Source organism: Nannospalax galili, unplaced genomic scaffold, assembly GCF_000622305.1.
Source record: "Nannospalax galili isolate Female #2095 unplaced genomic scaffold, S.galili_v1.0 scaffold436, whole genome shotgun sequence".
NCBI lineage: Eukaryota > Metazoa > Chordata > Mammalia > Rodentia > Spalacidae > Nannospalax > Nannospalax galili.
This window is the reverse complement of record NW_008337921.1, coordinates 301,747-328,627: the sequence shown is the minus strand read 5'-3', so window position 1 is coordinate 328,627 and position 26,881 is coordinate 301,747. Positions and strand designations below refer to the sequence as shown.

General features: G+C 48.8%; 2 protein-coding genes across 3 annotated transcripts in view; one reads left to right on the top strand and one right to left on the bottom strand.

The window, feature by feature from the left end:
- Acox3 (acyl-CoA oxidase 3, pristanoyl) overlaps positions 1 to 2,947 on the bottom strand; it is a 40,088-nt gene extending 37,141 nt beyond the window's left edge. Inside the window, exon 1 of one of the 2 annotated variants that reach the window (XM_029563420.1) lies at positions 2,648 to 2,947. The gene's annotated coding sequence lies outside the window, so the exon portion shown is untranslated. The remainder of the gene's footprint in view (positions 1 to 2,647) is intronic. The other variant, XM_008832836.3, reaches the window with a different exon arrangement.
- A 5,769-nt stretch (positions 2,948 to 8,716) lies between these two features.
- Trmt44 (tRNA methyltransferase 44 homolog) overlaps positions 8,717 to 26,881 on the top strand; it is a 32,741-nt gene continuing 14,576 nt past the window's right edge. Inside the window, exons 1-6 of the mRNA XM_008832859.3 lie at positions 8,717 to 9,381; positions 13,899 to 14,013; positions 15,305 to 15,524; positions 17,892 to 17,960; positions 19,452 to 19,559; positions 20,086 to 20,157. Coding sequence (XP_008831081.2) covers positions 8,733 to 9,381; positions 13,899 to 14,013; positions 15,305 to 15,524; positions 17,892 to 17,960; positions 19,452 to 19,559; positions 20,086 to 20,157 — 1,233 coding nt within the window. The 5' untranslated portion in view covers positions 8,717 to 8,732. The remainder of the gene's footprint in view (positions 9,382 to 13,898; positions 14,014 to 15,304; positions 15,525 to 17,891; positions 17,961 to 19,451; positions 19,560 to 20,085; positions 20,158 to 26,881) is intronic.

Below are 26,881 nucleotides of genomic sequence, written 5' to 3'. Positions count from 1 at the left end.
CTCAAAGCAGAAGCTGTGTTCTCTTAGTGTAGCCTGTGCTTAAGCCTGGCACTTCCTCTCCTACAGGAATCGAACCTGGGTCTTCTGCAAGAGCAGTCAGTGCTCTTAACCACTGAGCCATCTCTCCAGCCTCACCTTTTCTCTTTATAATAAAAGCTGATTGTCTCAGCTATTCTTTGGGGGGGAGGGGTCTTTTTGAGACAGGGTCTCCCTATAGCCCCAGCTGTCCTGGAACTCACTATGTAGAACAGGCTGGCCTTGAACTCACAGAGATCTGCCTGCCTCTGCCTCCCAGTGCTGGGATTCAAGGCGTGTGCCTTGTCTCAGCTATTATTTAGAGTGGCAAAAGCTAACATGACACCAAGCAAAACTCCTTACTCCTAGAAACAGACAATTCTAGTCCCACAAATCCAGTCAACACAAGGTCAAACCTCATTGCCAACCTGACTGAACTGGAATCACCTAGTAGACATATCACAGGGTGTATCTGTGAGGTTGTTACCAGAGAATCTTAACTGAAGGAAGACCCACCACTAACCATGAGTTAACACCATCCCATGGGCAGGAGTTCTGAACTGAGTAAAAGAAGGGGCTGAGATGGCTTAGAGATGGTCTGGAGACCTGAGTTCGCTCCCTGAGACCCACATGGTGGATGGAGAGAACCATCTCCCCAGGTTGTCCTCTGACTTTTACGTGTGAGCTGTGGCAAGCATGCCCACACACACACATAAGGAAAAATGAATAAAACTAGTTTTAAAACTATTAAAAGGGACCTAGTACAAGACAGCTCAGCACTTGCCAACAAGACTGACAGCTTGAGTCTGATCCCTGGAACCAACATAGTAGGAGAGAACCTACTCCCACAAAGTGTCTTCTGACCTCCACACGTGGGCTATGGCATGCACACTGACACACACATACAGGATAAACAAATAAATGGGAAAAGAGCAGCCGAGCAACAGCAGGTTCGTCTCTCCTGCTGACACAGCTCCATGCAGGATGACTGCACCCTCACATGTGAGCTAAGATGAACCCTTCCTTCCCTAAGTTGTTTTTGTCAAGTATTTTCTCATAGCAACAAGAAAAGTAACTAATACACTTTTAATGTTATTTTTAAAAATAATAATAATAATAATATTAACAATAGTAATGTTATTTAAAAAAAAAAAATGGGAGACAGGAGCAGGCGGATTTCTGTAAGCTGGAGGCCAGCCTGGTCTACATAGCAAGTTCCAGGCCAGCTGGGGTTACAGGGAGACCCTGTCTCAAAAAAGACAAAACAGGGTGGGGTGTGGTGGCGCGCGCCTTTAGTCCCAGCACTTGGGAGGCAGAGGCAGGCGGATCTCTGTGAGTTCAAAGCCAGCCTGGTCTACACAGTGAGTTCCAGGACAGCTGGGGCTACAGGGAGACCCTGTCTCAAAAAGACCAAAAAAAAAAAAGGGACAAAAACCCAAACAAATAAATAAAAAAGTATCCCAAACCAGATATGGGAGCACACACCTGGGAGCACGTCGGAGGTGCAGGCAGGAGTCAAAGACCTTAGTAAGTTCAAGGCCAGTCTAGGCTTCATGAGACCTTGACTCAAAAGAAAAACAGAAGCAGCCCTTGCACAAGGGGTCAGTTGCTTGACTAGGGGACCATAATAATTCAACGAGAAAGAACAATGTTTTCAACAAGTGCTCTAGGGAGAATAGACATTTACATGTGAACAAAGTTCCCACATACATAAAGGTGGCTCACAGACCTACACATGAGTTAAAACTATAACTCTTTCTTAGAAGAGGGGGCTAAAAAGAGATGGCTCAGGGGTTTAGAGCCATTTGCAGTTCTAACAGGAGGACCAGAGTTTGGATTCCAGCACCTATATCTGGTGGCTCACAAATGCCTGTAATTCCAGATTTATGGGACCTGATGCCCTCCTCTGACCTCCAAGGACACTTCACTCACATGTACATGCTACCCCCACCCCAGCCTCAGACACACACCTCACATAATTAAAAATAAAATGAATCTTTAAAACTTAAAAAAACTCAAAAGGAAAAGCAGAGGTCAATCTCTGTAATCTTAGGTTTCAGATTAAAAGTCACCTTGGCTAAGGCATCAAATGCATAAGCAACAAGAAAAAAAAAGGAGGTCAAAGGGATTTTCTTGAGGTCTTGGATCCTCACCAGCTCCCAACGGCCCAGTACCACTTGAGGTCAAGGTCACTTCACTGTGGCACAGCTGTCACAAACACAGAAGAGCCAGGTGGCCTTGGCTCTAATCCAGCCTTACAGTTTGCTAGTCTGGGGCCTTAGCAGGTTTTTTTTTTAATTTTTTTAACCACCTTCAGAAGTAACAAGGCCTGTGAAGACATGGTACTATCGGCCACACAGGCTGCTGGGACTCCTATCAGGCACCTGTGATGGCTCCTGGCTGCCTCAACATCGCTGATCTGCCACCAGTGGCCCCCCAATCTTCTGTTTAAAATAAAAATATTATGAGGCCCCAGTTTTGGTCTGAGGTCCCTGCACGCAGAGCCCCAAAAGACCAGACCCAACGAAACTGGAGTCACTCCTGTTAAACACGGCATCAGACGGAAACGATCAGGAAGCAGATGGGCTTTTCTTGGAAAGAGGCAATTCCAGTATTCCCCACTGGGCCTTACCATAAGGGCTTCTGATCCAGTCCTGACAACAAAGTAGCAGGAGGTGGCCTGCCTTCACTCATCCAACTTCTCTTTGTTCCATTTCCCTGTCCCCACCCTGAAATTCCAGTGTCCTGCTGGGCAGGAAAGACAGACTCGTCCTGGATACTCGAAGTTGAGCCAGGACTGAGTTCAAGGTCCGGGCAGGGCACATCCTCGATGCGCGCGGTCCTGCGCTCCACGTGAAGGACAGAGCTCGGCCTTGCCGGCCCGCGGGGAGCAATTCTGCTTTGCAGGCAGAGGCCGCCCGCAACCACGAGCCGTGAATAACCCGGCTAATTCGCTGAATCCGCGCGTGTCGTGTGTCCCGCGCCACCCCGGGGCAGGGTCTCCTTAGTGAGAACGAGACCTAGGGTCTGCTGCAAACTGCGGCCCGGCTCCCGCGCTCCCCGCCCACCCCAACCGCCCGGCCGCCGCCCCGCAGTCCTCTTCTAACCATGCTTTCCCTAACACTTTGGGCAGCCCCAGCATCTTGGATCTCTTTTTCTCTAAAGTGTCCTTCCCCTCCCTACCATGTGGCTAATGGTCTCCATGTGTCTGACCTCCATGCAGGCTTTAAACAGTATGGCTTCATGGCCTTTTCCCTTCTCCCCTCCATTCTCCTCCTCAAAGCAGCTACTGAGATTTGCATCTTGCCTGCCCTGAGAATTTTTTCCTTAAATTCTAATAAAATTGTCCTTCTGCTTAACTCCATTCTTAAATTCTTTTATAAAAGAACCCTAAAAGAGAACCCCATTTTCCCCTCTTTTATGAGTGAGACTAAGAACTCTAAAAGGAGACACCCCGCCCCCATCAACTTCTGGGTTCTACTAGCTCCAGGGCTAGAAAGATGGCTCAGTGGTTAAGAGTACTGACTGCAGGTTCAATTCCCATCACCCACATGGAGGCTAACAACTGTCTAACTCCAGTTCCAGGAGATCCAATGCCTCCTTCTGACCTCTGCAGACATTGCACGACACAGGTGCACTTATACACATGGATGCAATACATTCATACACATAAAAATAATAAAATTAAAATGTTAAAAAAAAACAAACTTGCTCCAGTCCAGTGCACCTTGTAATTCCAGCACTAGGGGAGTTAAGGCAGGAGAATCATGAGTTCCGTGCCAGCCTCGCCTACATAGCAAGACCGACTCAAAACTAATAAATGAATAAAGAAGGCTGGCATTCCACGTTCTGGCCAGGTTTACTTCAAGACCTCCTGCTGACATTTGCCTATCTGTCCTCCACTCCCTCCGCAACCCATGGTCCCGTCCTGGGCCTTGGGACACTCACTGTCCAGCCTATGTGTGACAGGGCACTCACTGGACACTTGTGTGGAACCCTGGGATGGTGAGACTGACAAGATGCTAGTAAGGTTGGAAGAACTGGACCATGCTGCCTTCTGGTGGACACAAGCACTGGGACCCCGGGAAAGGAAATGGAGCTGAGCTTTGTCAGCTCCTTCCTAGCAGAACTGGTGAAAGCTGCAAAGGCAGGACAGCCCTTGGGCAGCTCTGCTGGTTGATCTGGCAGTGTCCCCAGGAGCCTTCGGGCAGCCCCCACCGAGTTCTTTGATGAACATTTTTGCCTCCTTCCTGTTCCACTGCCCTGTCTGCCGTGCCATTTCCTGCTTTCTGGCTAGTCACTTGCTCTGGTGGCTGTCACTGGTACCTGTACCTATTTGTACATTTTGTTGTAGGTGTGGATTTTTGAGGCAGTCTCATGCAGTCCAGCCTGGCCTCAAACTCACTGTGTGGCTGAGGATAACCTTGAGAACTCCTAATTCGTCTGCCTCTACCTTCTAAGTGCTAGAGTGTTGCTGTGATGCGGCGGGTTGGGTTGCGCGCTGCTACGCCAGCTATTGCTGGGGTGCGCGGGTTTCGTGCCGCGTTGCTGTGCGGGTCCCTGGCTCTCCGCGGCTACCAGGCGCTGGCGGCTCTGCAGGTCGCTGTCAGCTGCCGGGCGGGTTCTCTTCCAAGCTGCTGGACACTCCCTCTGTGCACGTGATCCATTGGCCACTTGTGATGCGGCGGGTTGGGTTGCGCGCTGCTACGCCAGCTATTGCTGGGGTGCGCGGGTTTCGTGCCGCGTTGCTGTGCGGGTCCCTGGCTCTCCGCGGCTACCAGGCGCTGGCGGCTCTGCAGGTCGCTGTCAGCTGCCGGGCGGGTTCTCTTCCAAGCTGCTGGACACTCCCTCTGTGCACGTGATCCATTGGCCACTGGATCATGAGGGGAGGTGCAGGAACAGCGAAAGCAAGATCTTCGCGAGTGGTGATACAGCTTCAGTTTACTCAGTGATTCAGCTCCAGTTTATTAGGGGGAAACTAGAGAATTTATAGTGTGCAGGCAGTAGCAAAAGCCTCAGTTGATAGGTGCTCCTAGAATGCTTTATTTACATGTCGCGGTGGGCTTCTTGTCAGACAGTCCCTGATTATCACATAGAAAAAACCTGGTAGTTTCTATGCCAGAGGTCATGTTTTAGATAAGGCATCTGTGACGGGCACTTCAAAGTGAGCCAGGAAGAGAGCAGGAGGCGCCCTGCTGAAAAGGAGGGTCTTTCCATCAGGCGCCGAGCCCCTTAGGCTATCCGGACATGGAGAAACTGCGACCCTAACAGCAGGGTTCCCCAACAAATTAGAGTTGAATAGAAAGGCCATGAAATTATCCTATCCATATTAATGATGTTGGGCTCTGGAAGACGAGAATTCTTGCAAGAAGTGTCACTGGATCAAAAGTCCTTAAAGATGTAGTGACTTTCTTTAGATAATGTCTGCTGAAGTGTGCAGTGTTATCCTGGACAATTTATTTTGCCTGCTGCTCAGTGACAACCAAGCATGATGAAAATCAGATGCTGAGCTGTTCACAAACACACACAGCTCTGATTCCCACCAGAAGTCTATGAGATGGCAGCAATCCTCTTATCCAAATAGTATAATTACCCACTAGCTAAAACCCTCTCTACCTAGGAGGACTAATTAACAGACTGAGTAGCTAAGGTTCTCTCTCATTTGTTCAAATACAGCCTATCATGGTGCTTTTATAACACTGAGGTATAAGGTTTGCCGTTTCATCTGGTCAGGGAGCATTTTACCTGATAGAGTACTTCCCAATGTTTTACTCCTCAAACTAGGGAACATTGCTATCAGGCTGTCAGACAATGCCTGATTATCATATAGGAAAAACCTGGCAGTTTCTATGCTAGAGGTCATGTATCTGTGGCGGCCACTTCAAAGGTGAGTCAGGAAGAGAGTAGGAGGTGCCCTGCTGGAAAGCAGAGTCTCTGCATAAAAACGCCAAGCCCCTTAGGCTATCCGGACATGGAGAGACTGCAACCCAAACAGCAGGGGTCCCCAACACTAGAGTTACAGACATGTCACTATACCAGGCTGCAGTGTTAAATAAGTTTCCTCCCACACTCTGGTCACTTGTCTCTATCCCTTACCCCCACCAGCACTCTCCCTAATTGGTTCAGGATTCACATGACAGTGGTGGGCACAGAGTCACCAGATGGGTGGGGAATGTGTAATGAGATTCAGTACTGAGCTGGATCATATTGCAACATGGTGACAGTTTCATGAAGTTCTTATAGTAATAGACAAAACAGAACCAAGAGCCCCTGGCCTGGACTCACCTGGGGGCCAGGCCTCTGAGCAGCTCCATCCCAGTTGGTTGGTGGGTACAGCAAGTAGGTGGGTTACAACTATGTGGGTAAGTGTCTGCTATAGGCCTCAAATGTAATGTGGTAACACTTTTACCTTTTGTGTTGGTGGAAGTTAATGATCTGTTTGAACATTCCAAAAGTATTTGACAAATACATTTTGCTATAGGCCTCAAATGTAATGTGGTAACACTTTTACCTTTTGTGTTGGTGAAAGTTAATGATCTGTTTGAACATTCCAAAAGTATTTGACAAATACATTGCTGGGAACCTCAAGTAGCCAAGGTACCCAGTGGGAAAGTCTCTGCTACAGATTTCAGATGTTTTTGATAATATCCTTAGCTTTTGCATTGGCAGAAGCTAGGGGTCTGGTCGGCCAATATATTCCAAAGGCTTTACTTTAGAGTCACTGTTAGAAAATGTTAGACAAGGAGTGAGTAGGATTGAAAAAGGAAACCATTTCTCTGCAATTCTGCCTTCTTAAGGTTTGAGGGTCAGGTAGGTGCTGGCAGATGTTTTCCTCAAATGTTGTTTCCGCACTGGTTTCTCAACTTAGCCTGGGTCTGTGTCTTTCTCCGCCAGGCTTGAGGCTTTCCAAGTTGAGACATTTATCCTTCAGTCGCAAGAAATTTAGGGCAGACACAGGTGGGCAGTGAATAGCTATGAGAGGGCTAGAGAATTTCCCAAAGTAATTTTGGCTCTGAGTCATTCCAGTTCAGTCATGCAGCCTTGGACAGTCCTCCACATAGGTGTGGCATTTCTCTGGGAACTTGTTACATCCTATTCGTGTAAGTAACAACCCTGCACCCTTCTCTCCAGGTTGTGCGTGCTGGCTCTGTCCTGGCAGAGAACCCACTGTGCGGCGCTGTTAATCTGTGGGGAGTGAGGTGGTGAGCCCTTAGGGGACCCACCTATGCCAGGAAGCCAGCCAGTGCGCATAGAGGGAAGAGGGCCGCTCTTGCCCGATGGACTCTACTACATTTCGGGCAGACCGCGGTGCTCTGGCCTGCTGGACTCAGTACTGCGTACAGCTTGAGCAGGCCTCGGTGCTCTGGCCTGCTGGACTCAGTACTGTGTACAGCTCGGACAGGCCTCGGTGCTCTGGCCTGCTGGACTCAGTACTGTGTACAGCTCGGACAAGCCGCGGTGCTCTGGCCTGCTGGCCTCAGAACTGTGTACAGCTCGAACAGGCCTCGGTGCTCTGGCCTGCTGGACTCAGTACGACGTACAGCCGGGGCAGGCCGTGGTGGTCTGGCCTGCTGGATTCAGTACTGCATACAGCTCTGACAAGCCGCGGTGCTCTGGCCTGCTGGACTCAGTACTGCGTACAGCTCGGACAAGCCGCGGTGCTCTGGCCTGCTGGACTCAGTACTGCGTACAGCTCGGACAAGCCGCGGTGCTCTGGCCTGCTGGACTCAGTACTGCGTACAGCTCGGACAAGCCGCGGTGCTCTGGCCTGCTGGACTCAGTACTGCGTACAGCTCGGACAAGCCGCGGTGCTCTGGCCTGCTGGACTCAGTACTGCGTACAGCTCGGACAAGCCGCGGTGCTCTGGCCTGCTGGACTCAGTACTGCGTACAGCTCGGACAAGCCGCGGTGCTCTGGCCTGCTGGACTCAGTACTGCGTACAGCTCGGACAAGCCGCGGTGCTCTGGCCTGCTGGACTCAGTACTGCGTACAGCTCGGACAAGCCGCGGTGCTCTGGCCTGCTGGACTCAGTACTGCGTACAGCTCGGACAAGCCGCGGTGCTCTGGCCTGCTGGACTCAGTACTGCGTACAGCTCGGACAAGCCGCGGTGCTCTGGCCTGCTGGACTCAGTACTGCGTACAGCTCGGACAAGCCGCGGTGCTCTGGCCTGCTGGACTCAGTACTGCGTACAGCTCGGACAAGCCGCGGTGCTCTGGCCTGCTGGACTCAGTACTGCGTACAGCTCGGACAAGCCGCGGTGCTCTGGCCTGCTGGACTCAGTACTGCGTACAGCTCGGACAAGCCGCGGTGCTCTGGCCTGCTGGACTCAGTACTGCGTACAGCTCGGACAAGCCGCGGTGCTCTGGCCTGCTGGACTCAGTACTGCGTACAGCTCGGACAAGCCGCGGTGCTCTGGCCTCCTGGACTCAGTACTGTGTACAGCTCGGACAAGCCGCGGTGCTCTGGCCTGCTGGACTCAGTACTGCGTACAGCTCCGGCAGACCGCGGTCCACGACCCACCCGGGCTCTTCCACTGACTCTGCTCTCATCACTGCGGCGCCCGGCCGGAGGATCGAGCTCACGGAACAGAAAGGCGACAATGAGTGAGCAGACCCACCGGGAGGCGGCGCCCGCAAGCGGCTCCAGAGCGCCGTCTTGGGACGTCATCACGCCGCGTCGACTCGTCCTCCCTACGTCCCGCGGGCTCCGGGCGGAGATGGCTGAGCTGGGTCGGGTGAGGCTGCGCGACCCCAGGGCGTTGCTGCCGGCGGGGTTCTGGGCCGCCGTGGCCGTGTGGCTGGAGAGGCCGCACGTGGCCAACAAGCGGCTGTGCGGTGCCCGCCTGGAGGCTCGCGGGAGTGCCGTCCTGCCCCGCGCTGAGCCGGGGGAGCGGGGCCCGGAGGCCGGCGGACCCCAGCGGGGACAGGGACCGCAGCCGGAGGAACGGGGCTCGGAGGGACGCGGACCCCAGCGGGGACAGGGACCGCAGCCGGAGGAACGGGGCCCGGAGGCCGGCGGACCCCAGCGGGGACAGGGACCGCAGCCGGAAGAACGGGGCCCGGAGGTCGGCGGACCCCAGCGGGGACAGGGACCGCAGCCGGAGGAGCGGGGCGCGGGAGAGCGGGGATTGGGATCCACGGCGGGCCCCGAAGGCGACGCTCCGGCCGCAAACCTGGACGCGCTGTGGGACCGGCTTTCTCGCCTGGCGCTCGGCCGCCCGGAGGTGCTGGCCTTCCTGCTGGGCCCCGCCGCGGAGCCTCAGCCCGCAGCACAGCGGGAGCTCGTCCTGGTGCTCAGGACGGTCATCCCGAAAGCGAGCCCTCACTGCCGGTTTACGGCGCCGAGGAGAGAGGTAGTGGTGCAAGGTAGGAGCACAGTAGTCTATTGTGGGGGCTGGAGCGATGGCTCAGCGGTTAAGAGCACTGACTGCTGTTGCAGGGGACCCGGGTTCGGTTCCCAGCACCCACATGGCGGCTAACAATCTTCTGTAACTCCAGTTCCAGGGGATCTGATGCCCATTTCTGCCCACTTCTGACCTCCGTGGGCATTGCACGACGCGGGTACACTTACATACATGCAGACAATGCAACATACGGCTAACAGCTGCTCTAACTCCAGTTCCAGGAGACCCAGTGTCCTATTCTGACCTCAGTATCATTGAATGACACAGGCACACTTACATACATACAAAAGAAAATAACAAAAATAAATAGCATCTGTTGCACTCCAGGCCACGGAGAAGGCACTAACGACCCTTCAGTGCCTGTTCTCTTGTGATGTGCTGGGGTTTGGAGTGACTTGGAAGGGTGTGTAGGAATGTGTTGTCAGTACAGGTGATGAAGCCCTCGAGTCCAGGGTGTGGGACTGAAAGGCTTTGGGGAGAAGGTAAAGGACGAGTTGGGGTTTGTTGATAATTGAGCAGCTGTAGAGATGGAGGAGGGGAAGCTGTGTCCAGGAGATGGCATTGTTGGTCTTTCAGACAGACTTTTCCAGTGTGTGTTTCCTGTTGCAGCTATAGCAATGTAATAGTATGACAAAATTGGTCCTTGTGGAAGCCCTGTGGGTCACAATCCTGGTTGGCTCTGCTGGTTTCTCCCAGCTCTGGTCTCTGGCAAGGCCAGAATCCATGAGCTGACTGACTGCACTCTTACCAGGATGCTCTGGGAAAGACTGCAAGCTCATTCAGGCTGGCAGGATCCAGTGTTCAGGGTTGTAGAACCGGGGTCCCTGTTTTGTTCCTGGAGCCTCTTTGGCTCCCTTTACATGCTTGGAATGGAATTCCCTGACTTGCTCTTCTGTGTCTGACTGGAGAAAGTTCTCTGCCAGTTGGGGCTGATGGGCTTGGGTTGGGCCACTCAGACAACCCCAGTATCCTTCCTCTTAAGGTCTGTAACCTTAGTCACATCTGTAAAGTCCTTGCAACATAACCTATTTCTGAGTACTGAGCAGTAGTGTGGCCATCTTTGGAAACTACTGAGCCTCCCTCAAGGCTGCAGTCGCTGTAGGTGCATGCTGCCCCCTACATCTTCTGGTTACTGGCCATCTTTGCCTTCCCAAGACCTCCCAAGAGCACTGCTCCCTGCATCCAGTGTGGGAGTTCTTACAGCTGTTGTCAGCGAGGTCCAAACATTAATACTTTTCTATTTTCTGCCAAGAGGGCCTGTGGAAGTGACCAGGAGGGAGGCCAGCAGAGCTCTTTCCTTTCTCTTCGGAGGCTCCACCCCTCAATCAGCAGTGTTGGTGTTAGGATTGCTTTCCCCTCAGCTTCTGCCAGGGAAACGCATAACAGTGTTTACCTCCTTGGAGCCACCATGATGTGACTTTGAGCCCTGTGCCCATTATTAGCAGTATGACTCTGGGCAGGTTGGGTGGGCCCTTTGTGCCCCAGTTTTTTTATTTGTAAAATTGGATAATAGTTCAGTGAAATTGCACATTATAAAGCCCTTCGGACAGTTTCTGGTGCATGTATGTGCTTAATGACGATATCTCAGTGTGGACCTGGTGCACAAACCCATCACCCCAGTCCTGGAAGTTGGTGGTGGGAGAATCAGGAGTTCAAGGCCATCCTCAGCTACATAGTGAGTTTGAGGCCAGCCTGGACTACATGGATCCATATCATTTTTTTTTAAAAAAAAAAAAAGGACATCTGGGACTGGGGAGATGGCTCAGTGGTTAAGAACACTTGCTGTTAATCCAGAGGATCCAAGTCAGATTCCCAGCACCCATATGGCGGCTAACAATCACCCATAACTCCAGTTTCAGGGGATCCAACACACTCTTCTGTCCTCTGCAGGCATTGCATGACACAGGTGCACTTACATACAAGCAGGCAAAACACTCAAACACATAAAATAATAAAATGTTTTGTAAAATAAAATAATAAAAGTTAAAACGGACATCTTAATATGGGAGCAGGTCAGGGCGACCAGATGGTAAAGCTATGACCTCGAGTTGAATAGGTCAGAGTTCAAAGAGGTCATTTAATCCCTCAGTTTCTTTATATATAGCAGAGGATCTCAACCAAAGACAGTTGTGCCCTAGAAGTTTGTTGGTATTTGTAGGCTTTCTAAAAATTTATTTTTTAGGCGTTTGAGTGTTTTGCCTGCATGTATATTGCAGTGTTCCTGGGGGCAGGAAGAGGGGTTAGATCCCTGGAGCCAGAGTTAGGGATGGTTATTAGCTTCCCCGCGGACACTCAGAACTGGACTACATCCTCTGCAAGAGAACCCAGTGCTCTTAACTGCTAAGCCATCTTTCCAATCCTGTAGACATTTTTTAAAAAAGATATCATTTAGGATGGAGAGATGACTCAGTGGTTAAGAACACTGACTGTTCTTGCAGAAGACCTGGGTTCGAATCCCAGCACCCACATGGCAGCTAACAACTGTCTGTAACTCCAACAGCCTCTTCTGTCCTCTGCGGACATTGCATAACACGGACGCACTTTCCTACATGCAGGCAGTACATGGATACACATAAAAAAATAAAAATAAATATTAAAAAAAGATATCATTTATTATTGTGTATGGTGTGCGTGAGTGTACATGTGTGCCGTGAGAACACATGTGGAGGTCAGAGAGCAACTTTGTAGAGTCAGTTCTCTCTTTCCACTGTTATGTGGGTTTCTGGGATTAAACTCAGGCTGTCAGGCTTGCATACCAGTGGCTCTACCTGCAGAGTCATCTTGCTGGCCTTGACCTACTGTGCCGCCTTGTTGGCCTTTACTACCTGCTGAGTCAGCTTGTGGGCCCTGTTTGTAGACATTTTAATCACCATGCCTGGCGGAGCCAGGGAGTGGAGACACTACTGACCCCCAGTGGGCAGAGGCTGGGATGTTGCTGGGCGTCCTGCAGAGAAGCAGATGGCTCCATGACAGAGCCATCTAACCCTGAGTGCCAGGGATGCAGGGGCCACAGAACCTCCATCCAGATGACGGCAGAAGTGATTCTAGGTTGTAAAGTTGCTATGAGCTCAAAATGAGATGGCTCGTGTACAGAACAACATCCCCTTGTTTCACAGTGGAGCTGCACTTGTGCCAACCGTGAGGCCGTGTGACTGCATCCTGGTTCCCTTTGATTTTTCTCCTGCCCTTTCTGTCCTTACCACTCACCTCTGATCCCCTCGCAGCCTGAGCACACTTCTGCCCTCTGCATCTGCAGCTGTTCCTGTTCACGCTGTTCCAGCTCCCCCACAGCTCACTCTGACCTTCACTCTGCTCACAGGCCATGTTATTGGAGAGGACTTCTCTGACTACCCACTTTGTGGGGCGACACTCCTGAGTGCCATGTTCCCGCACCTCTCCCTGTCAGAATCCAGTAAGCCCCTGTCTCTACTTCATCCTGGCAGATCCTGCCATGGAAGGTGGATTTCAATTTGTTTTCTTGGTTTGTGAAGTGAAGTTACTTTCTTTTTTAAAAGAATTTTATGGGGCTGGAGAGATGGCTCAGCGGTTAAGAACATTGGTTGTTCTTGCAGAAGACCGGGTTTCAAATCCCAGCACCCACATGGCAGCTAACAACTGTCTGTAACTCCAGTTCCAGGGGCTCCGACGGCCTCTTCTGTCCGCCGCGGGCATTACATAACATGTAATGCATGTAGGGTCTACTTACCTACATGCAGGCAATATACGCATACACAAAATAAAAATAATAAAATATTTAAATTAAAAAAAAAATTATTACATTTTATTTATGGGGGTGGGGGTGAGCATGCACAAATATGCCACGGTGTGCATGTGGAAGTCAGAGAACAACTTGCAGGAGAGAATGGGTCCCAGGGATTGAGCCCAGGTTGTCCAGACTTGGCAATAAGCACCTTTACCTGATGAACTATATTGCTAGCCTGTGAGGTATAGTTCACCCTCATTTTGGTTTTCACTATTTTTTTTGATGTCAGAGGTCAACACAGTTGATTTTAGAGATGGAACCGCATAGAACCAAGCCTTGGTTTTCCATACACTGTAGTGCTGTAACTCCGGCAGCTGTGCTGTCTACTTGTACTTTGATGGGAAGGTGAGTGCAGTGCCACTGCAGGCAGTGTGTCTGCACACATGGGCTTTGGGTCAATGTTTCCTGTCCTGAACCAGCCTGATGGTTGAGCCGTGTTCTGTGCCACCCTCATCAGATCAGAAGTTGAAGGTCATGTGTGGCAGACGCTTGGCTATATCAGGGTATCAGGGACCCCCTTCTCTGACGTACGTGTGTGGGCCTGTCCCCCACCAAGGTGCAGCTGGTCCTCCCTACCCCCCCACCCCCAGTTCCCCCCAGTGCTGGGCAGCTGCCAAGAGTGGGAAAGCAGGCACATGCTTGTCACTGCCACTCTGCCGGCCTCCCTACGAGCTGCAGAGCAGTTGTGAGCTGCTGCCCTTGTCTTTTATCCCCAGATGTCCCCAGTGGAACTGTTACCTTTTTGCCTTTGGAGGAAGATGCTGAGGGGAACGTGGAGGTTAAGATGAGCAACATATATCAGATCCAGCTCCGTCACAGTGAAGGAGAATGGTAAGACCTGGGTGGCTTCTGTTCCAATGCTCTGCGATGTCCATCACTAATGCCTGTTGCTGGGCAGCACAGAAGAGACAAGGCCCTGTCTTGGTGGGATGGTTTCAGATGTGCTCTTGTCTTCTCTGCTGCATTTGGGGTTGGCTGGGCTTGCAGCCTAGGTGCAGCCCCGTCTCTGCATTCCATGTGGCCTTGATGATCTGCAGCACCCATTGAGGTAGTATGCTAGTCCGTTTTTACTGCTGTGGCAGAATGCCAGAGGCAGTCAGCTTAAAGAAGGTTTCAGGGCCAGTGAGATGGCTGTGGGTGAAAGTGCTTGATGCCAAGTCTGACAACCTGAGTTTGATCTCTAGGACCACATGGTGTAAGGAGAAAACCAACTTCTGTAAATTGTCCTCTGTTCTCCACAGGTGTGGGGACACACACGCTTGTGCGCACACACACCACACACACACCACACACATACACCACACACATACACCACACCCTACACACACCACACACACACCATACACACCACACACCACATACACACCCCATGCACACGCTATGCACCCCCATACACACCACACACACCACCCATACACCACATACATACCCCCACACACCACATACACCACATACACACACAGTACACACCCCATGCACACCCTGCACACACCACACACACCCCTCACCCCCCCACACCACATACACCCCACACACTCCACACACCCTACACACACCACACATGCCACATACACACCACACACACCCTACACACCCCACACACACCACATACATACCCCCACATACCCCCCCACCACATATACACACATACCACACACCCTCCACACCCCACACACACCCTCCACACCCCCCCACCACCACACACACACACCCATTCCTCCACCACACAACCACACACTACCACACACACCACACCCCCCACACCCCCCACACACCACACATACCACACACACACATACCACATACATACCACACACACAAATCACACACACACCCCCATACCACACACTCCACATACACACCCCCCCACCACACATACACCACCACACACACACACACCACACACCATACACACACGTATCACACACACACACACACACACACGAGGGGGGTGGCATCTTAGATTCTGCTTTTGGGAGACAGACGCGTGGCGTATGGCTGGGAGCTGAAGCCGGCCTCTCACTGCTGGCGTATGGCTGGGAGCTGAAGCCGGCCTCTCACTGCTGGCGTATGGCTGGGAGCTGAAGCCGGCCTCTCACTGCTGTCTCTCTTGTTTTTGAAGGTTCATGTCTATTTTAATTTTCTGTCCAGAGAGGTGGCATTCCGATGGTGTTGTCTATCCCACGCCTGCCTGGCTGGGAGAAGAGCTGCTGGCCAGGTTGGCCAGGTGGGCTGTGGAGAACAGGAAGAGTGAGTTTAAAAGCACACTTTCCCTCGTGTCTGTCACGCGCTACAGCAGGATGTACCAGGAACTCAAAGAGAAGTACAGAGACATGGTTAAGGTACTGCTGGAGGCGTGTCCACGGCCCTCCCTTGACAGGTGATGTGGACAGTGTCTGCAGGGAAAGTCTGTTCTCCCCAGACCTCCTAGTTGTTTGGATGTGGACATCAAGTCCAGTCCCCACTGAAGACCCACTGTGAATGCAGATGTCATAAGCCAGATGGATCTTTTGGTACATTTTTAAACCCAGAAGGGTTTACCAAAAGGGGAATTTTAATCTAAAGTCATTGATCATTGTATTAATTACAAAGTTAGCAAAGTTAAGGCTTTGCTTTTGTTCTTGGTTTTTGAGACAGGGTCTCCCTGTAGCCCCAGGTCTGGAAATCATGTAGGCTAGGCTGGTCTCCATCTCACAGAGATCTACCTGCCTCTGCCTCCCCAGTACTGAGAGTAAAGGCTTGTGCCACCGCGCCTGGCACAGAGTTTAAGTTTTGTTTAAATTTTGTTTTGTTTTTTTGAGACAAGTTCTCTCTGTGTAGGCCAGGCTAGTCTGAAACACACAGTCTTCCTGCCTCGGTTTCCTGAGTGCTGGGATTGCAGGCATGTGCCACCATGTGGGCCTGGCTAACTTAAAGATGTCTCTAAAACACGAGGAACTGAAGTACACAGGAAGTGCTCCAGAGGCAGCGCACTTCCCTCAACATGACTTTGAGTTAGTCCTTGCTCCTGTGAGGCAAAGTACCCGAAGTCTTGGGGCTTGGAGCCGTGACAGCGCATTGTAGCAGTGCAGTACGTGGTGTGCTGTTGAGCTGGCTGTGCACAGCTGGGCTCCCTCTGCCTGCCTGTGAACTACCCTTAAGGAATACCTTTAAGAAGGTCCCTGTTGTTCAGCTTCTAAAATTGTTGCCTAGGACATGGTCATCTGTTATCATGCATGGAACCTGGAAACGAAGTCTCGGCATCTGTGCTGACCTTGGAGCGTCAGATCTGCTGTGGCTGACCTTGGAGTGTCAGGTCTGCCCATGACTGACCTTGGAGTGTCCAGTGGCTGACCTTGGAGTGTCAGGTCTGCCCCTGGCTGACCTTGGAGTGTCAAGTCTTGACGTGGCTGACCTTTGAGTGTCAGGTCTGCCCCTGGCTGACCTTGGAGTGTCTGGTCTGCCCGTGGCTGACCTTGGAGTGTCAGGTCTGCCCCTGGCTGACCTTTGAGTGTCAGGTCTTGACATGGCTGACCTTGGAGTGTCAGGTCTGCCCGTGGCTGACCTTGGAGTGTCAGGTCTTGACGTGGCTGACCTTGGAGTGTCCGGTCTGCCCGTGGCTGACCTTGGAGTGTCAGGTCTTGACGTGGCTGACCTTTGAGTGTCCGGTCTGCCCGTGGCTGACCTTGGAGTGTCAGGTCTGCCCTTGGCTGACCTTGGAGTGTCAAGTCTTGACGTGGCTGACCTTGGAGTGTCAGGTCTTGACATGGCTGACCTTGGAGTGTCAGGTCTGCCCCTGGCTGACCTTGGGGTGTCAGGTCTTTACGTGGCTGACCTTGGGACAGCAGGTGGCTGACCTTGGAGTGTCAGGTCTTGACGTGGCTGACCTTGGAGTGTCAGGTCTTGATGTGGCTGACCTTGGAGTGTCAGGTCTGCCCCTGGCTGACTTCAGCACTGAGGCCACCTTTACTGCTCACGAGGCTCCTTGGTTATCGACCTGCATGTCCGTCATGGCCTGGTCCTGAGGAGAAGGTGTATGTTTAGGTATCTGTGAGTGTCCTGAAGTTAGGCTGGCAGCCAGCAAGCCCCATGATCCTCCTGTCTCTGTTCCCCCAGGGCCAAAGCTAAAGGTGCATGAACTGCCACACGTGTCTGGGAACTTAAGCTCTGATCCTCATGCTTATACTGCAGGCACTGAGTGTCTCCACAGCCCACCCTCCTCGTTTCATAGATCATTGCCTTCATCCAGACAAGCAGCGAGGGCGGGTAGTGGAGCACTTTCATCTGGTATCCAGTTGCTGCATCAAAACACCATACATCCAGTTTGTTTATTGCAAAGACTTGCTTTGGATCATGTTGTACAGGACATGTTCTGTCACATACAAGTAGTGTAATAACTGTGTGTCTTTGTGTAAATCACTTATTATAAGAAATCAAGCCGGGCATGGTGGCTCACGCCTGTAGTCCCAGCACTCCGGAGGCAGAGGCAAGCAGATCTCTGTGAGTTCAAGACTAGCCTGGTCCACATAGTGAGTTCCAAGACAGCTGGGGCTACAGGGAGACCCTGCTTCAAAAAGACAAAAAAAAAAAAAAATGAGAAATCAGTTGTGAATTTGTACTATATTTTTTATTTTATTGCATGATTGATTTAACTTAAGATTTTTGGGAATACTTTAAGTTATGTAAGGCAGCTGAACATCCATTTTCATTTTCTCTTGAAAACATTTTAGGTTTGGCCTGAAGTAACGGATCCTGCAAAGTTTGTCTATGAAGATGTGGCCATTGCTACGTACCTGCTGGTAAGAACATGTACATCACAGGAGCTGGAGAGATGGCTCATCAGTTAGGAGCACTGGCTACTCTTGCACTGGACCTGGGTTTGGTTCCCAGCACCCACATGAGGGCTAACAGCTGTCCATAACTCCAGTTCCAGGGGATCTGATGGCCTCTTCTGAACTCCTTGAGCATTGTATGATGACACAAGTGTACTTACTTACCTGAATGCAATACACTCACATACATGCATGAAATACACTCATACACATAAAATAAAATAGAAATAGTGAAATTTTTGTTGTTTTTATGTTCTTTTGCAAGACAGGGTGTCCCAGTAACCCCAGCTGGCCTGGAACTCACTATGTAGACCAGGCTGGCCTCAAACTCACAGAGATCCGCCTGCCTCTGCCTCCTGAGTGCTGGGATTAAAGGTGTGCTCCACCACGCCCTTTTTAAAATAAGAGAACGTGCGATTTTCACACTTAGTGGAGTTCGTGAAAGTTACCACTGGCAGATGCCCCCAGAAGCAGGGGACGTTTACCAAATCCATGACTTGTGGTTTGTCCGGATGGCTCCACATGCAGTGGTTTCACACTCCTACTTGACTTCTGCATGAGTACAGAGCATGTTTGAATTGGGAACTGTACCCAGCACAGGCTGGGTGGACAGCAATGATTTACAGTCATGGAGGTGTCAACCGACACGTGCCTTCTAGCTGTGGGCCTCAGCCTCTCTCCCTTAATTCTTCCTTAACCAGCTGACTGGCCAGCTCATTTGTACACGCTCTTAACTCTATACTCTTGATTTTCTTAACTGTCAAATGTTTAAACTAGAAATTTCCAATTTTCCTTTAACTTACAATTCTCTTAGTTTAGAAATTGCCTTTTTTTTTTTTTTAAATCAAAGCATTAAAAATTAAGAGATGTAGAAGAAGCATGAAGAAACCCCAAATCTAATCATCTTGGGTCACTCATGTCTAGAGACGGCCACTTAGATGTGGATGTGTTTTCTCGTGGTGCTGGGTGTGGAACCCAGGGCCTTATGCATGCCAGACACATGTTCTGCTGCTGGTACCACTAATCTATACCCAGCCTTGAACAAACAAAGCAGCTTTGATCCCTGTGCAACACCAGGGGAGAACAGCAGGGATCTTGGCCTCCTCGGGGTCCCCCCGAGTCTGTTCTGTTCACCTGCGTCATGTGTCTGAAGCCACAGGGCCTTGGGTGAGGTCTGGCCGTCCTACCTGTGGATTGGCATTTGTTAAGATTCTTTTTTCTTCTTTCTTTTTCATTGTAATTCTTGGAATGGAACCCAGGGCCTCACATGTGTTAGGCAAGTGCAGACCCTTTTTAAACTTTTGAGACAGGGAGATACCAGATTTCCCAGGCAAGCCTCGAACTTGCAGATCTCCTGCCTCATTATCTGGGAGCACGGGTATGACCTATGTCCAGTTGGGATTGTTCTGGAATAGAACGAGTGACCACATGCCTTGACTTGACCATCTCTCTCCTCAGATCCTGTGGGAGGAGGAAAGAGCTCAGAAGAGAATCTCCATCAAACAGTCCTTCGTGGACCTAGGGTGCGGAAATGGCCTCCTGGTCCACATCCTGAGCAGTGAGGGGGTGAGCATGGCTCTTTTCTTGGGGTTTCTCCAGGTCAGGCACAGAGGCCCCAGCGTTCTTTTTTGATGCTACTGTCTGGACTTGGAGACAGCTAGCCTTGACTCAGAATGGTGCCCACAGCTTCGGGAGCTTGGAAAGGTCACACCTTCTTCCCAGATGTTTATGAAAGGGTAGATTTGTGATGGTGACCCCTGTGAGGACCTGGAAACCAGGGTAAAGGGACTGAAGGAAGGTATCTGGGCCCCCTTCCTGTGTGGGCGGAATGAATCTGATTGCTCTAGGAGAGCAACAAGGGTATCCAGGATGCAGGGACCTTGACAGGACTGAGCACAGGCTCATAGTCCATGCACATTCTCTGGACACAGGCCACTGTGGTCCCTCTTAAAGACTTGTAGTGACCACTGATGGGTGCAGATTCTCACCAACCATGCAGGGGTGTAAGTGCAGCTGAGGGTGTGTCCTGGCTCCTGCTGGTTTGCTGTGATGGCCCAAACTTAACCCTTGATTTCAAAACTGCTCATTTCAGCATCCGGGCAGAGGGATTGATGTCCGAAGAAGAAAAATCTGGGACATGTACGGACCCCACACTCAGCTGGAGGTATGGCTCTTCCTGTGTGCTTGATTTTTCTCTCAGTCCTGATTGATCTCAGTGTGCTTCTTCCCAGGAGGCAGCTGTGGGCAGGAGTGTCTCTGGGGTTCAGCAGCACTCACCATGAACATGCACTTTAATGTGAGTGCCCTGAAATAGGAAGGAAGTGATGGGGGAAGCTTTCGACTTTGACAGCCTCTGGTTGTAGTGGCCTAGAGACACCTTCCCTGAGCTGTGCTGTGTGTCTCCTGTGAGATGCTCCCCGCTGCCTGCAGGGTGGAGGCATGCCGCTTCTCTCCAGGCCCGCTTCAGGTGTCAGCTCAGACATTCTGGATGGTGCTGCGCAGCCTACCAGAACCCCTCAGGGTGGCTTTTGGGTCTGGCTGCCCTCCCTCTATGTAGTACTGGTACCAGCTGCCCTTCTGGCTCCAGCGTCTGCTTGTCACCCACATTGGAGCTGATGTGATGAGATCATGGGTTCTCATTTGCTGGAGAGCAGTGTTACCAAGAGATGAAGAGGTGGCTGGGCATGGTGGACAGGCCTGCAGTGTGAGGGAGGCTGAGGCAGGGGACCACAGGTGTAAGTCCTGCAGGCTGCAGAGAAGTTCAAGACCAGCTTGGACAACTTACTGAGATTGTCTCAAAATCAAAACTAAGAAAAAGAGGGCTGGGGATGTAACTCGGTGGCAGAATGCTTGCTTAGCTTGCCCAAGGTCCTGGGTTCAGTGTCTAGGGTAGAAAAAAGTTTGCTTTTCAGGCCAGTGAACTGGCTTGGTGGATGAAAGTGTTTGCTGAGAAAGCCTGATGACCGAGTTTGATGACCCTAGAACCCATGGTAACAGGAGAGACCCAACTCCCTGGAGCTGTCATCTGACTCACATCCTTGCACTCACAGGCCTGATGATGATGATGGTGATGATGATGATAAATATTTTCATTCCATTTTAAGTGTGTAGGAGAAGAATTTTGTACCAGCCACTCTTCTTGTTGCTATAACCAAAGACCTGTCAAGAAATATGTTAAGGAAAAAGGGTTTACTTTGGCTCATGCTTTGAGGGGAAGCATGGTGGCAGGAAGGTGAGGCAACTGGCCGTGTCTGTGTTCGCTGTCAGGAGACAGAAAGAGGAGTTGCTCAGCTCACCTTACTTCTAGTCCTGCCAGGACCTGGGCCATAGCATGGTGCCACCAAATTCATGGAGGGTCTTCCTTCCTGAGTTAGACCTCTCTGTAAGCATGCTCATAGACATACCCAGAAGTATGTCTCCTAGGTGATTCTGAATTCCATCAGGTTGACAGTCAAGTGTAATGAGCTCTAAGAATTCAGCAGCAGCAGCTGCTGTTCCTGTCTGTCCCATCCCTGCCCACAGCTCCTGCTTCACACACAAATAGAAGAGACAGCTCTGAAGTCCATTGTTTCCTTTTCCCTCATCTCCTTTTACACTTGAATAGTATTAGGAAAAGGGTTGAAGGAAGGGGACCTTGCTGTAGTACCCGAGTCTTTTCTGCCTTCTGAATTCATGGTTGCTTTATTCTGTCAGGGATTCATAGTGCTTTGTAGATTCATATGTTAGGAAATTTGGCCAAGCATGTTTGTACACTCCTGTAATCCTAGCTCTTGGGAGGCAGAAGCAGGAAGATCAAAAGTTCAAGGCCAGCCTCAAGTATGCAGTGATCTCAACTACATAATGAGCTCAGCCTGGGCTGAGTTGAGACCCTGTCTCAAAAAATAAAAAAGGAAAGAAATGAAAGCTGCGCTTTTTTTTTTGTCTTTTTGAAATTTTTGAAGCAGGGTCACCCTATAGCCCCAGCTGTGTTGGAACTCACTATGTAGACCAGGCCAGCCTTGAACTCACAGAGATCCTCCTGCCTCTGCCTCCCAAGTGCTGGGACTACAGGTGTGCACCACCAGGCTTGGCTCAAAAAGCTGCTTTTATGATCAAGCATGGTGACGTACGCCTTTAACCAGCACTCAGGAGGCAGAAGCATGCAGATCTCTGCGAGTCCAAGCCAGCCAGGGTTACACAGCAAGACCCTGTCCCAAAAGAAAGAAGGAAGGATGCTCTTAGAACCTTAGGTTTGGCCTGATGTGGCTCCACGTGGTGTAAGGACAGACCTCAGCAGACTGCCCGAGAGTGCCTGGATCTGGCTTCTGCCTACTTTAGGAGCAGACCTCAGCAGACAGCCTGAGAGCACCTGGATCCAGCCTTTGTGGTGGGGAGCCTCCCCAAATTGCACCGTGCCCAAATCCCTAATTGGGATTATGTGAGGCTCCTCCCACTTTGCCGGGGCTAGAACTCTCTGCCCTACAGTAGGGACTGAGACCTTAGCAGACTGCCTGAGAGTGCCTAAATCAAGCCTCTCCTTAGCAAACTTCCCAAATTGTGCTGTGAGTGCCTGCTAGTAGAGATCCAGACATTAGAAGGAAGCCTGAGTGTACCTGACTGGAACCTGACTTGGGCCTCTGTGGGAGCTCCTGAGTAGCTGATCTGAAGCCATCAGTTCCCTCCAATATAAAAGAGAATCTGAAGCCTAGACCAACCAGCTTTACATACCCAATAAGAAAACATCCAAGACACAGCAATAATGCAAACAGAATCAGACTTCAACCCAACAAAGGAAGGCTTGGGTTAAACACCAGAATCACAAACAACAAAAGAAATCCACATGCCAGAATCACAATGGAAAAATAATAATATGGAAAACCAAAACAGTATGTTCCCACCCAACAGTATGTTCCTGTAAAAGAATTCTACAAAGAAGAACCCCCTAGAGATAATCCAGGACTCCGAATTTAAAAGAACAATCATAAACATGATCAAGGAATTCAATGAATTTAAAGAAGATACAAACAAATCAAAGAACTAAAAGAAGATAGGGATAAACTTCTGAATGAATTCACAAAACAGAAACATTGAAGAAAACTCAGGCTGAAATGAAGAAGGAACTGCAAAACTCAGTAAGCCAACTTGAAACAACAGGGGAAAGCCTCACAGATACAATGAATGAAATGGAAAACAGAATATCAAGACTGGAGGATAAAGTTGAAGAATTGGACTGCTTAAGCAAAGGTTATGAATTTAAAAAAATATTTTATTTTTATTTATGTGTATGCGTGTATTGCCTGCATGTAGGTAAGTGCACCCATGTCATGCAGTGCCCACGGAGGACAGAAGAGGCTATTGAATCCCCTGGAACTGAAGTTATGGACAGTTGCTGCCATGTGGGTGCTGGGATTCAAACCTGGGTCTTCTGCAAGAACAGTCAGTGTTCTTAACTGCTGAGCCATCTCTCCAGCCCCAGATTATGAAAAAATTTTTTAAACACAGGAATGGAATATGCAGGAAATATGGGATACCATGAAAAGACCAAATCCACGTATCATAGGCATAGAGGAAGGAGAAGTATTTCAGGTTAATGGTATTGACTAGATCTTAAACAGGATTGTAGAAGAGAATTTCCCAAAATTAAGGAAAGCTCTCCCCATACAAGTGCAAGAAGCACATAGAACACCAAATAGACAGGACCAGAAAAGAAACTCCCCACAGCATATCATAGTAAAAACACTAACTGTTCAGAACAAAGAGAGAATACTGAAAGCTGAAAAAAGGGACTCACATACAAAGGAAAGCCCATCATGATTATAGCTGACTTATCAGTGCAAACTTTGAAAGCCAGAAGAGTCTGGACCAAAGTATTCCCAGTTCTAAATGACCCTAGATGCCAACCCAGAACACTTTACTCAGCAAAAATGTCTATTATAGTTGAAAGGGAAAGAAAAATCTTCCATGACACTAATAGGCTGGAAGAATACATGTTTACAAAACCAGCCCTTCAAAGAATACTTAAAGCAATAAAAAGAATGGAGAAAGGAACAAGTATACCCCAGGGGTAACAGAAAGAAACTAAAACAAAGGTATAATTCTGAAAACACAAAATTAGACAAAGAATGCAAACAGTATTCAAAATGACGGCAACCAGTACACATCTTTCAATAGTAACTTTAAATATCAATGGACTGAACTCCCCAATCAAAACACACAAGCTAGTTGAATGGATTAAGAAACAAAAATCCATTCTTTTGTTGTCTGCAAGAAACCCATCTCACCTTCAAGGACAGGCACTACCTTAAGGTGAAAGGATGGAAAAGAATATTCCAAGCTAGTGGCACTAAGAAACAAGCAGGGGTTGCAATTCTAATATCTGACAAAGTAGACTTCAAACTAAAATTAATCAGAAGAGATAAAGAGGGTTACTTCATTCTGATCAAAGGAACTATTAACCAAGAAGTATTACAATCATGAACATATTTGCACCAAACTCTGGTGCACCCAACTTCATAAAAACAACACTATAGGATTTTAAGACACAGATTAACCCTATCTCATTAATAGTAGGGGAGGACTTCAATACCCCACTGTCTCCATTAGACAGGTCAACCAGACAAAGAATAGATATCTGATTAAATGATACCATACATCAAATGAACCTAACAGACATCTACCAAATATTCTACCCAAGCACCAAAGAGTACACTTTTATTCAGCACCCATGGAACTTTCTCAAGAATTGACCATATACTGGGGCACAAAACAAACCTCAACGAATACAAAAAAAAAAAAATTGAAATAATTCTAGGCATTCTATCAGACCACAATGCAATAAAGTTTAAAATCAATACTGGAAGAAGCCCTAGTAACTACATGAACTCATGGAGAATAAACAACAACACACTCTTGAAGGATGAGTGGGTCAAAGGAAAAATTAAGAAAGAAAAGTATCCCTGGTATTAAACAGGACAATGCAACACAACAAAACCTCTGGGACAGTACTGAGAGGGAAGTTTATAGCTCTTAAGTGCCTACATTAAAAAAAAAAATCAGAAAAAGTACAAATAAAAGATGCAACATTCCAACTCAAGACTCTGGAAAAGCAAGAACAAATGAAACCCAAACCTAGTAGACAAGAAGAAATAACAAAAATCAGAGCAGAAATTAATAGAGACAAAACCATACAAAGACTCAATGAATCTAAGAGCTGGTTCTTTGAAAAGCTAAATAAGAAAGACAAACCCTTAGCCCAGTTAACCAAAGGAAAGAAAGAGCAACTCCAAATAATCAAAATCAGACATGAAAGGGGAAACATCACAACAGACACCCTAAAGATCTAGAACTTTATTATAAGGGAATCCTTTAAAAACCCATACTCTAATGGAAAATTTAATAAATTTGAAGACCTAAAAGAAATGGATGGGTATCTAAAATCATGGGAACCACCTAAATTAAGCCAAGAGGAGATCAACAGTTTAAGAAGACATACAAGGAAACCAAAACAGTAATACAAAATCTCCTGACTACAAAAAGCCCAGGCCCAGATGGATTTACAGCAGAATTCTGCCAGACATTTAAGGAAGCCTTCCAACCAATACTAGTAAAGATACAACCAAAAAAGAAAAATATAGACCCATATCCATGAACAACACTGATGCAAAAATTCTCAGCAAAATACTTGCACAATGCATACAGACACAGATCAAAAAGATCATCCACCACGATCAAGTGGGCCTTTCAGCTTTATTCCAGAGATGCAGGGATGGTTCAATATACGCAAGTCAATAACCGTCATCAATCATATAAATGGACTCAAAGACAAAACCACATCATCATCTCAATAGATGCACAGAAGGCCTTCGACAAAATTCTGCATGCATTCATGATAAAAGTTCTAGAGGGAATTGGACTGGAGGGAACATACCTCCACGTAATTAAAGCTGTATACAGCAAACCCACAGTCAACATCATTCTGAATGGAAAAAAACTGGAAGCATTCCCATTGAAATCAGGAACCAGACAAGGCTGTCCACTATCTCCACTCCTTTTCCAATAGAGCAATAAGACAGGAGAAGGAAATTAAAGGAGTACTAATTGGAAAAGAAGAGGTCAAACTATCCCCTTTGCAGATGATGCTATACCTAAGAGATCCCAAAAATTCTACCAGAAAACTGATCAACACTTTCAGTAAAGTGGCAGGTTACAAAATTAATCTACAAAAATCAGTATTCTTTCTATATACCAGTAAGAAGCAAGTGGAGAAAGAATACATGGAAACCCTCCCATTCACAATAACCTCAAAAAAAAAAAAAAAAAAAATCTTGGCGTAAACCTGGCCAAAGACATCAAAGATCTCTACAATGAAAATTTTACATCTTTAAAGAAAGATTGAGGAGGATACCAGAAGATGGACGGACCTCCCATGCTCATGGATTGGAAGAATTAATATTGTGAAAATGACCATCTTAACCAAAAGCAATACATAAATTCAATGCAATCCTAATAAAAATCCCCATGACATACTTACAGAATTAGAAAAAAAAAATCCTTAAATTCGTATGGAGGCACAAAAGACCCTGGATAGCCAAAGCAACCCTGAGCACAAAGAGCAATGCTGGGATTACTATAACAGATCTCAAAGTATACTACAGACCTATAGTCATGAAACAGCATGGTACTGGCACAAAAATAGACACATAGATCAATGGAACATCATTGAAGATCCAAACCCAAGTACATGCAATTTCAGACACCTGGTAATTGACAAAGGTGCCAAGAAAGCACAGTGGAGGAAAGACAGCATCTTCAACAAATGGAGCTGGCAAAACTGGATCTCCACCTGTGGAAGAATGAAACTAGATCCTTACCTTTCATCTAGCATAAAAGTCAACTCCAAATGGATCAAA